Below are 11404 nucleotides of genomic sequence, written 5' to 3'. Positions count from 1 at the left end.
GAGAGGGGGGCGGGGCTCAGAATCCCTCCTCCCTCCTCTGACCCCCGCCTCCTGGCCTCTCCGCCCCCTCCCCCCTTCCCTCGGCCCCCTCCCCTCTCCTCCTTCTCCTCCTCCTCCTCCTTCTCCTCCTCCTCCTCCTCCTTCTCCTCCTCCACCTCCTCCTCCTCCTCCTTCTCCTCCTTCTCCTCCTCCTCCTCTCAGGCTGTGGTTTTTCTGTATATGTTTCTGGAGTCCTGAGCCTGGGCTAAACAAAAGCAGGAGGCTGACGGGGCTGCTGGAGTTTGCAGAGACACGGAGGAGGAGAGAGCTTGGGTTTTGCCTGCCGCCACGGCTGGGGGAGATCTGGCTTCTGCTACAGCCCACCCCCTTTGAGATCACTCTGGCCCGGAGTGGGGGTGGGGGGCAGCGGGGGGTGGGGGGGAAAGTTTGCATTGCAATCCCCCTGCCTTCCTCTCCTTTCTCCCGATCAATGCATATTTGCAAACGGATTAAGCCACAGATTTAAGCGTCGGGAGCCCATTTCTGCCTTGCACAGGAGATCGGACTGAAAAACCCAAAGGCAGCTCTGATTTCTTTTCGCCAAGTGGGAAGGTGGTTTATTTTTCTTGCTTTTTTGGAGTCAACACCCTTCCCCACCAGCCCTTATCCCCACCCTCACCCCGCAACCCCTTCACGCCCCCTCCCCCTCCCCATCCTCCCACCATCCTCTAAAGAGGCAAAGAGATTTTTTTTTTCCCTTTTGGTCTTCTTCTTCTTCTTCTTCTTCTTTTTTTTTTTTTAAACCCTGGTCCCTGTTTATCCTGAAAAGGATTTGAAGACAGCTTGAAGGATAAAAAGCCTCGGTGCTTCCCAGGCGCCGAGCCGAGGAGCCGAAGAGGAAGAGCCGGGGCTGCCGGAGCCTTCAGAGATGGACGAGCAGCCGAGGCTGATGCATTCCCACGCTGGGGTCGGGATGGCCGGACACCCCGGCCTGTCCCAGCACTTGCAGGATGGGGCCGGAGGGACCGAGGGGGAGGGCGGGAGGAAGCAGGACATCGGGGACATTTTACAGCAAATTATGACCATCACAGACCAGAGTTTGGATGAAGCGCAGGCCAGGTGAGATGGAGGCTTTTCTTTGCCTTTCTTGTTTTTTTTTTTTTCCCTCCCTCTCGCAGGGGGAAACAATGGGAACTGAATCACCACAGCGCTTTCTTTTAAAATGTTGTTTCTTTCCTCATTTTGACAAGCAACTCTATGGCGGAGGAGTAAAATTTAAAGAAGCGTTGTTATCGAAAGTGTGATCGCCCGTGCCGAGATATGGCTATGTGTAGATATTGTGCGTGTGTGTCTGTTAGAGGTTTTTTGTATGAATGCACAAAAACACGCAGCCACGCCGAAAATACTGCCAACTAATCCGAAAGCGGCCCTCGGCACTTTTTTACAGCTTTAAAAAAGTGTACGAAGGAAGCAGAATTGTCAAGTTCCGAGCGGCATTCCATGCCTTCGGTAGTTGAGGGACTTCGGAACATGACAAAATAAAAAATGTCCCAAGAACACTTTATTTGCAGATTCCACTGACTCCTAAGCTAATTCAGCAAGTTTGATTTTTTTTCTCTCCTTCTTCACTTACCCTTCTGTAATAGTAATTATTATTATTTGGTCTTTTCTTTTTTTTTCTTTTTTTCCTCACTCCCCACCCCAAACAAACAAGCGAACAAAAAAGGAAGGTAGCTCTGTGTTAGTAGATGTCAGATAGTAAGAAAATACCTTGCAGTCACTCCGTTCTGTTTTTAGAAAAAGGAAATAGGAAGAAAGGAAAGACAATTTTGCCTTTTTGAGGGCTGTTTGTTAGTTTTAAGAGACTCCGATTTTTAGGTTAACTTTATTGTCTCTTATTTGAGTTGCTCGCCTCACCTTCCCCAGGACAGAGGCACCTATGTGTGGTCCTTTCTAAAGGGGTGGGAACAAATGCCAACCATATTTTCTGCCCCAAGCCTCTTCCAGGATCACCGAGAGTGCTCCTTAATTGAAATGGAAGCTGATGGTTTTTATGTATTTCAGTAGGACAGAGTATGAGGAAACATAATTATGAAACTGGGACTTCCTTAACTGAACCAACCACCAGGTATACGTAGTTCTCGACTCTAGGATTTTTACAGCAAGTCCTCTTTCAAAGTGAAAACACAGGTTAAGTGGCAAAGCCACTAACAGCTTGCCCAAGGCCCAACTCAGTTAGGAAGGATTTGAAAAAAAAAAAAATCTAATGGCCACATGTCTACACAATCTCTCAGCTTTGTTAAATCTCCCAAGTACTTTTCTTTTTCGCTTTGAAATTATTTTAAACATAGTACAGAGTCACTGGACCTTATGTGACTTAGTTATATGGATAACAAGTAATGTGGATTTTATGTAAGAGAAACAGAGCCTTGAGAAAGTGAGAGGCAGCAGCCAAGAGCACGCATGCTAGGAAATGCATTCATTTTAGCTACGAACACATGGAACATGTAAACTTAAGGGCTAAGGCTTAGGACGCCTGGAAAACTTGGGACTGTTAACCCTCACCCCCCACCCCCCCAGCTATTTTCATGCTTTTAATGGTGGGGGGGGAAGATTTTTGAAAAATTAGTTGGTCCTCTTTTTGAACGTTATTATCTGAAGAAAAGCTAATGGGTATGGTAAACGAGAGGCTCCCCACTGGCAATTCTCTCTTGAATTGGAACAGATTTCTCCATAACATTGTTCCAGAAAAATACACTCAGACACCACTGATCAAACTGGCTTGATCACAAGTTCTTGAAGTGGAAGAGGCCAGTGAGCTTGGGTCCTCGCTACTTTTCTGCTCTCTCTTTTTGTGAGACTGAAGACAAACACTTCTCAGCGGGTATCCCCTTTAATGGCCTAGATGCTGAGAAAGATCAGATGCAGTTTGGGGATGGGGAAAAATCCAGTTGTCTCTCTCTAACCCCATTTGTGTTAGCGTGGGGAAGCAAAGCTTTTACATGGAGCTGCCAATTCTTTGCATTTGGGCCTGTGGGTGAAAAAAAAAAAAAAAAGACTAGTGGAAAGTATTTTAAAAGACCCAGAAAAGATCTTAAATATATTGAACATTGTTTTTAACCCCCTCTGAGAACTATGTTGCTAACCTCTGTTTTTCTTCAAAAAATGTAACTACTTAGACTATTAAGCTCTTTTCCTTTCTTCCTCCTTATACATTTGTAGTGCATCTTTGTTAATTCAGAAAGTCAGCCAGAACTATTTTAGATGATGTGTGTATGTGCATTTTGAATTTCGAGTATTCTATTCCCCTGCTACACTGTATAGAGTATATGTTTGTGATCCCTGCTTCTCTGAAGGATGTGGGGTTTGGTGTTTTGTTTTGTTTTGTGTTTTTTTAACTTTAAAACTGATTGAAAAATAATTGAATGTGTTTTTAGTGCCGGGGTTTCTGATTCTCTTTCACATGCATTTAGTTAGTAAACAGAATTCCCTTAGCTAGTAGCTGATAGCATCAGTATTTTGTTTCCAAAACAATATCATTCTGCTAAGTGAGCCTATAGTAAACTAAAAGGAAGGGCATTGTTCTGTCCCTCAAGTGCATTCCGAGTACAAACATGCACAACCACGGGAACCAGGTAAATCACTAATCTAAAAGGCAAAATTGTATTTATTTTTTCCCCAGTGGGTGCAAGGTCCTAATTGTAAATAATTGAATTTCAACACCTGCAAATAAGCCGTGTGCGCACAAGAGCCATAATGTGAACACAGAGAAATGAATTTATTCCCCATCTGGGTATGTTTGCCCCCTGGCAATGCATTTCCATACTCTTTAACTTGGGGACTGAAATTTTATAAATTGACAGTTCTACTCACAAGACCTTTCAAGCATCTTATGTTTATGAGAATACAGGGGCGTCTGCAGAATGAATTCGAACACATGGATGAATTAAATTTGAAAACACATGCGCGAGCGCGCGTACACACACACACACACACACACACACACACACACACACACACACACACACACAGAGGAAGAGGCATACATACCTCCTAGCCTATGGCCCTTACAGAGATTATATAGAACTATTAACCTATGCATTTGGCCCTTGTTACATTGTCTTCCATAGGATTCTTGGTTGAAGAATTCTACTTTGGTTTAACCACTTACCAAGGAGTGGAGGGGAGAAAGAAAGAAAGAGAGAAAGAAAGAAAGAAAGAAAGAAAGAAAGAAAGAAAGAAAGAAAGAAAGAAAGGAAGGAAGGAAGGAAGAAAGAAAGATGAAAAGAAAAACCCTTTCCCTAATGGGCATAATTTAGGTTATTTCTGCTCTGTAGTTAAATCCCTACTCTCACTGCTAATTACCATTGCTTCTTTTGCTATGGTGGGACTTTGTATATTAAGTCATAAAAACAATCGAAGCATGCCGTAGAGTTAGGCTTGGTGTATATATACATATATATTATTATTATTTTTTTTTTTTGGCTAAATGTTGAGGTCCCCTCTGTACCTTATCAGTTTGATCTTGAGTGTCCACCTAAGCTGTTGTGTTTGTTTTTTGTTTTGTTTTGTTTTTTCTTGCAGAAAACATGCTTTAAACTGCCACAGAATGAAGCCTGCCTTGTTTAATGTGTTGTGTGAAATCAAAGAAAAAACAGGTAGGAATGAAAATCCAACCTTTGGGCCTTTTTCTTTGGCTAGTTATACCGTGGAACCTGCAACTCTTCTACTCTTCCTGGGACTTTAACATTTTAGAATGCAAGCACTACCAGGAAAGCCATGCCTGCTTTTACCAAAGGGAAACAGCTTTGACAGTCGGTTTCAAGCAGTGTGTTTTCCTTAACTCTGGCCCCAACTCTTTTTGAAATTGGGACTAAGGCAGAGGTTTTGACGGGAAATTTATAGACTGATACGCCTTTGGGGGAGAACGCGAAAGTAAAAGTCCATTTCCTGAAGGAATATATTTTTTTGTCTACAATTACTGACTCCAGTCTCTCTCACCCTGCTATTGGGCAAGGGACTAAGGGCTAAACTGTTGTTTCCTTTCTTTTTGCCACTTTGTTCTTTGTATTTACACAGAGTAACCAACCTGAGGCTCTCAAAAGAGTGTCTTGGAATACCTTTGTGGAATGCACAATTCAATATTCGGGGAACCGGCTTTTGAATGCCCTCTAATTTTTTTTTTTCTAGCAGGGACACTCTTTAGATTTAGGGCACTATATTATCCAGAGATCATTCCCTCTGTTGTTTTGCTACTTTCTGAACCTCATATCATAGACTAACACACTTATAACACATCCCAGGAGGGCATTTAAATTTTAAAGCAACAATTAAAAAATCGCAGTCATCAATCAGAGGTGTTCTTAAACAACAGATGCGCAGAGAAAGGGCACTTAGCAACTGTCCTCTCATTTCTTTATCCTGGTCCTTAATTTTCCAAAGTGGGTGAAATCGCTCCCTTGTAAGGAGAAAGGGTGGAGGAGGCAATCTGAAGCTAGGGCATAAAGAGGGACTGAGGGGTGCATGCACCAAACGGGGAGCGGCTGCTGGTCTCTGACTTTCTCACCCACTTTAAAGCCGAGCAAAGTACCTGCCATCCCATATATTTATTTATTTTTTACAACAAGGTGTATAACAGTCAATAATTCAAATCTAAACCATATAAGCAAGGGCATGACATAAATGAAAGTGACAATAGATATGATTGCATGCTCGGTTGATATACATTGATAGTTACACATGGAAAGGGGGAGGCCACGGGTGGTGGCGTTCCTTATTTTCTCTCCTGCTAAAGGTCTCTGGATTTCTCTGTTAAAAAAAAAAGAGTCTTTTCAAGAGGTCACTGTTGATTGAATCTGTAATTACTCAGGTCTTTCAAATGTCTGTGAAATGAGTAAACAGCTCCTTTGTTGGGTGATACTTGGATGGTAGGGAAGCGGGCAGACAAAGCACCTGAGACAGGCTGCTCAGACCTCTGAGTCATCCAGGTGCCTGTGCCAGGACCTAACCTTATTGCAAAGCTGATAATTGTGTCGCGTTAGCCGTGAGAGGTGCCTTTCGAGAGATGTATTGATTGTGCCTACCAATATCAAAGGAGCTTTTCCTCAGTTTGTCTCTTAGGTTTTTGTTGTTGTTGTTTGGTTTTGTTATTTTTCTTTCTTTCTATCAGCTCGGAGAAGGAAGCCGTGGGCTTGTGTGCATATGTGTCCCCTTCCCTCCAAATTTTCCTTCTCTCCTTAAGGCTTCTGTGGTTTTTCACTTTGAACCGCGGGTTTTGTTTCTCATCAAGTTGGAGTTTTATTTTGTTTTGTTTTGTTTTTCCTAATCTTGGTTCATGAAATGTAGAGTCATAATAAAAAAAAATTGGAAATAAAGGGACTGGAGGAGAGTTTCTCCTTAAAGACACTGTATTATGTATTTTTCATGGGAAGGGTACCATTCAGGTCACCGCCTTGTACATCATGGCCCAAGTGTTCAATTCCGATCTCCTAATTAAACCTGCTGAGGGAGTGTAGATCAAAGTGGGTGGGTGTGAATAGAAGTCCAATTCAGGTACTCCGTAACGATTTCACCCCTGATGAATATTGGCTACAGTGCCCGGGGGTGGGGGTGGGGGTATGGGATGGAGGTGGGGGGAAGGTTGTGGAATTGGTGAAAACAATGTTCTTATGGTTGGAAGATATTGTCTGTTGTTTTTAATTATTGTCAATATGAATATGGTCAGAGTCTTAAGAATATTCTGATTCAAAGCTTTGCGTGTTATTGATAACAGGATGTCTTAACGGATGGTTTATGAAATAGTTAAATAGTGATTGTCCCCGTGTGAATGGGGAGGGGGTACAAAACAGGGTTCTGTGGAGAGGGTACCTGAGCAGGGAGAGCAGACACTCACTTTTATTCTATTAATTGAGTGTTGGGAGACTGTAGGAAGGAAACATACCAAGGTGTCAGATGTGGAACAGACAGCACTGTGTTCAAAACAGGCTTTTACTTCCAAGCACCATGACTTTTGTGTTCTGATCTGGGCGGCCTGTGCATTTCCACGCCTTTGATGCCCTGGGGGAATGCAAGGTGCCCGTAAAGTCGCACAAGTCTTCAGTGCTCTTTTCTGTCTGTCTGCTTCCCCTTCTTCCAAACCTAGTAAAATGGTGGTCTAAAAGATCAGTTCACACGCATCTTTGCTGCCTGGGAAGTTTTCTCATTGGGACTATCAAGACCCACAGCATGGAATGAGTGTTTCTGAGGGTCACCTGAATGAAACCTTGCGGAGGCCTTTCTGTACTCACTGCTCTTCTCTCTGGCTTTCGCTTAGGAAGGGCTCTGGGTGTGTGTGTGTGTGTGTGTGTGTGTGTGTGTGTGTGTGTGTTGGCTTGCTGCTTTTTTGTTTCTTGGGCTTTTATTGATTTAGTTAGAAGATTGAGGTGAATAGGAAAACTTGCAAAGATGTCTGATGAACCTTTTGGTACTTAAAAAACAAAAACAAAAAACACGTGCATAATACCCAAAGAAGGCAGCACCGACCGAATTATAGTTGATTGATGGGTATTTAAGTCAGAAATTACTTTGGGATTTTTGAGAAGTAGATGAACTTGAGTGTTTTTGCTTTAGAGTGTGGGGAAGTGTTTATTTTGATACTTTATGCTTTTTAAATATAAACGCTAAGGTAAAAAAAAAAGCAAACAAAACATTCACGCTGCAAATCGCAGTCGGCCTCATGCAAACCCTGTTGAGAGCTACAGGAACAAACTTTACAGATGTGGCTTTCAGCCGGATGTTCAGTCTGGGACCATAGAGCCTTTAAATCCAGAATTTGGGTCATTTATAATCAAATTCCCTTTTAAAGAACTGTCACTTGTCCTAGGACATGTTAGCGGTAGGTTGAGTTTTTTGCCTCTGCCTACGTGGGCTGGAAAATGGGTTGCTTGGGCCCGAAGGGTAGGAGGAAAAAGTCAAACACGTTGACTTTCTGGAAAAAAAAATAAGAGACCCAGGATATTTAATAAGTGCTTTAAATTTTCTTGATTCTTTTAAATCTTTATACTTCTGTGAGAGAAACCACAAAGGTTTCAAAGTCGGAAGAGGTGAAGACTGCGTCTTGTTTACTAAAGAGAGGAGTCAGAGACACCTAGAACAAGCTACAGGTCTGAGTGAATTTTCAGTTTAGCACCTAAGAGCTTTCTGTGGCACTCCTCAGCTAGGTTTTCACTAACCTGCCCTTGAGTTCAATCAAATAACTGGAGGAGGGTTTAAAAACCACCACCAGCCCCCTTTTAACCTTCTTTTGTTCTCTCTCTCTGCCTGTGTCCAATTAACACCCCCATCATGGTGCTGCCGGGTTTGCGTTTTTACCCCTCTCCTTATGTCCCTTTTCCCTCCTACCCTTCTCCATCCTGCCTGCCACTGCCACAGCAGTTACACGGTCGGACACTTACTTCTTTTCCCTGCCCCATGAAGACTAGAGATGTGCACATTTGTGTGTGTGTCTGTGTGTGTGTGTGTGTGTGTGTGTGTGTGTGTGTGTGTGTGTGATGGGGGTTGACTGGATGGAAGCGGTGCATGACTTCAAAAGACACGAGTGACCTTGTTCCTTAAGCAGAGCAGGACTGAAGTAGCTGTAGACAGTCGGTGACAGCCTCCCATCGGGTCCCTTTCCGAGCTGGGTGGGAGTGTTGGAGGAGCTGGCCTTCAAAACTTTTTTTTTTTTTTTTTTGTGAAAAGACATCTGAGGAGTTGAGAAGTTGGTCTTTTCTGGCTGCATGCCAGGTAGAATGAGCTAAGGAAGAGCAAATGAAGGAGATGTCGCCAGGCGGCGTCACCCCATAACCATCCCTCATCCCTCATGTGGTACTAGCTTTACCGTGATGTACACAGGTTGTGGACCACAGACAGCAGTGTGACTGTGAGAGGGTGTCAGCTGACCTGGAGGCAAGTCATATCTCTGTCTCCAGGCATTTCAGTGTCTTTCCCATTCCTTGAAAGTGGGTTTCCCAGACCTCTGACCTCGTGAGCGTGTAGCTTCTCAAAAGAGATCGAGGGGAATGGTATGCTGTTTTCTCACCTGAATTGAACTTGAGAGCCAGTTTTCGTGGAGACTCTGCAAGAGGTCGTGTGCAAGGGAGAACCCTAGACCTAGAACTGTGGGAGCTGCAGACCAGTGTGCTGTGTGCATAGTTCTGGAGAGGCTGAGACCTACTGGGGATTCGAGGACTCAGCTCTCAACTGGGGCTTGGCCTTTTGAAGGCTTTGCCTCTGTGCTCTGTTGCTATCCAAAAATTTTCTCCAATTCTTGGCAAAATTACAAAAACAGCCCTCCCCCAGCTCCCGAACAAGTTAACAAATCCAAACCTAGATATTGGGATACATAAACCCAAAATCATAGGTGTTTTTAAAACAGAGCTCTGGCGTCTTTAAAAAATCTTCTATTTTAATTATACTTATGTGTTTATTTGTGAGGGTGGGGGAGGCGAGGAGCACCATGACAGATGTGTGGAGGTTAGAAAACAACTTTCAGGAACTGATTCTCGCCTTTCACCAGATGGGCCCTGGGGATGGAACTCAGGTGTCAGGCTCAGCTGCGAGCACCTCAGCACCTTTACTGTCAGGCCCCCGGCTTCCATTGAGACCTACCTTGTATGTGTCCCTGAGGAAAGCCGAGCCTCAAGTTTCGTTTTGAGTATCTTTTCGATGGATGTGGTAATGTCTGAACTCATCTATACAGACTTGCTATGTAACCAAGGGTAACTTTTTTCTCCTTGAGACAGGGTCTCACTGTATAGTTGGAACGTGTTATGTGTTATGTATACCAGGCTGGCCTTGAACTCACAGAAGCACCCACCTCTGCCTCTATACCCCACAGCTGGGATGAAGGGTGCAGACAGCCATGCCTCCTTTTTTTCCCTTCACCCAGAGTCTGCCCACACCTTTCTCTTGCCTTGTTCCCCTGGGTTAGGGGAAGGTACTGGTTCTTTCTCCATCCTGTCTGTCCCTTCATTGAGGTGGTGCGGAGGGGCCTGGGAACACAACAGTTGGTGAAGAGAGACACAGGGTTCCTGAGCTTCCTGTCAGCGACCCTCTCAGGGTGTCTTGCAGACCGAAGAAACGTGCGACCCTCTAATGATGGCAGAGGATACCTATTGTCATGGGGGTGGGCGTGGGGGCAGGGGTGGGGGCAGAGTGCCTGTGTTTTGACCCCTTGGCATCTCAAAGACAGCAATTTTTAGCAGTTTGGAAAATGGGTCCCTGGGCATAAGAAGTACAGGTATAGATTGTCATGGGACTGGAAAGCCTGCCTCTGGGATGGCAGGGCAAGGTCATTAGTGACTTGCCTAAAGGCTCCGTGGGGTCAAAGTTCATCCTTTTCTGCATATGGTTTATAGCTTTACCTACATCTGTGCCTGAAATTTTTGTCAATACGTGGATATTGGGGTGGGTGCCTCATGATTTTTGCTCATTGTACCCTTACTTACAACTGAGCAATTTTAAGACTGTAGATACATTTCTTAATTTTAGGAGAAATTGACAGTACCTAGTGGGTAACTACTTGGTTTCTACAGCCAGTCCCCTTGATCTACTATGTTTTTGCTGTGTGACCTTGTTTAGGTTGCTAAACGTCTCTGAGAGCAATTTTCCTTTTCTATAAAGGGAAGGTCACAGTGAAACTCTCTCACAGTGAACACTACCTGAAAGTGTTGCTATGGTGACTCTCTGGAGACCCTGATACCCACACTTGGGTGTGCGCCATCCTTTTTCTGAGTACCCTCTCAAGCTTGACTGTATGGTGAAGGGTCACCGGGAGGATTAAACGATGTAGTATCTGCCTGGTGGAAACAGACATGGCTGGCGGGTTTTATGGTTCCTGGCCCTGTTTTCTTACATGAAAGAGAGAGACCTCCACCAGATGGTCCCTAAGGGTGAGCCGGTTCCAAGGCTTGAAAGAGACAGATTGCTGAATTTAAGGATAGCTTCTTTTGTTTCTCTTGTATTTTTTTCTTCAAGGGAAGAGAGTGATGAAGAGGAAGGTGAGGGCCTTTTAGTCATGTTCTTCCTGGACAACCATCACCTAGCTAGCTAGAATTGCCCGTGCGGGAGATAATGTTTCCCCAGCAACACCAACAGGAGACAATGCATCCTCAGGGTTAAATTTTTTTTTTCTGAGCATGCCCAGACCATGCCTTTCAACTTACAGAGCTTCGAGGTAGGAACTTGGTAAAAAGAAGCCAGAGTCATGTGACCTCTCCCCAAATTCCCAATATGTTCTGTATTTAGGAGAAATACTATCTTCGTCACAGAGATGGGCTTCTTGGCACCCAGCAGGCTACTGTTTCTTCATGTTCTTTTTTTTTTAAACATATGTTTGAAATGTATTTTATATATGACAGAATTCATCCCTTTACAAAATACAGTTCAGTGGTTTTTAGTGTATTCA

At 44.1% G+C, this 11404-nt stretch overlaps 1 protein-coding gene across 7 annotated transcripts in view; it reads left to right on the top strand.

Moving 5' to 3' along the window:
- The first annotated feature begins 246 nt into the window (after positions 1-246).
- Pbx1 (PBX homeobox 1) overlaps positions 247-11404 on the top strand; it is a 309646-nt gene continuing 298488 nt past the window's right edge. For 3 of the 7 annotated variants that reach the window (XM_087580979.1, XM_087580976.1, XM_087580974.1), the window contains exons 1-3: positions 247-591; positions 809-1098; positions 4564-4637. In XM_087580979.1, coding sequence (XP_087437105.1) covers positions 908-1098; positions 4564-4637 — 265 coding nt within the window. In that variant the 5' untranslated portion in view covers positions 247-591; positions 809-907. 7 annotated transcript variants of the gene reach the window in all.

This window comes from Rattus norvegicus, chromosome 13, assembly GCF_021556685.1.
Source record: "Rattus norvegicus strain SHRSP/BbbUtx chromosome 13, alternate assembly SHRSP_T2T, whole genome shotgun sequence".
In the NCBI taxonomy this organism is placed as follows: domain Eukaryota; kingdom Metazoa; phylum Chordata; class Mammalia; order Rodentia; family Muridae; genus Rattus; species Rattus norvegicus.
The sequence above is the reverse complement of the archived record's forward strand: the minus strand, read 5'-3'. Positions and strand labels throughout refer to the sequence as shown.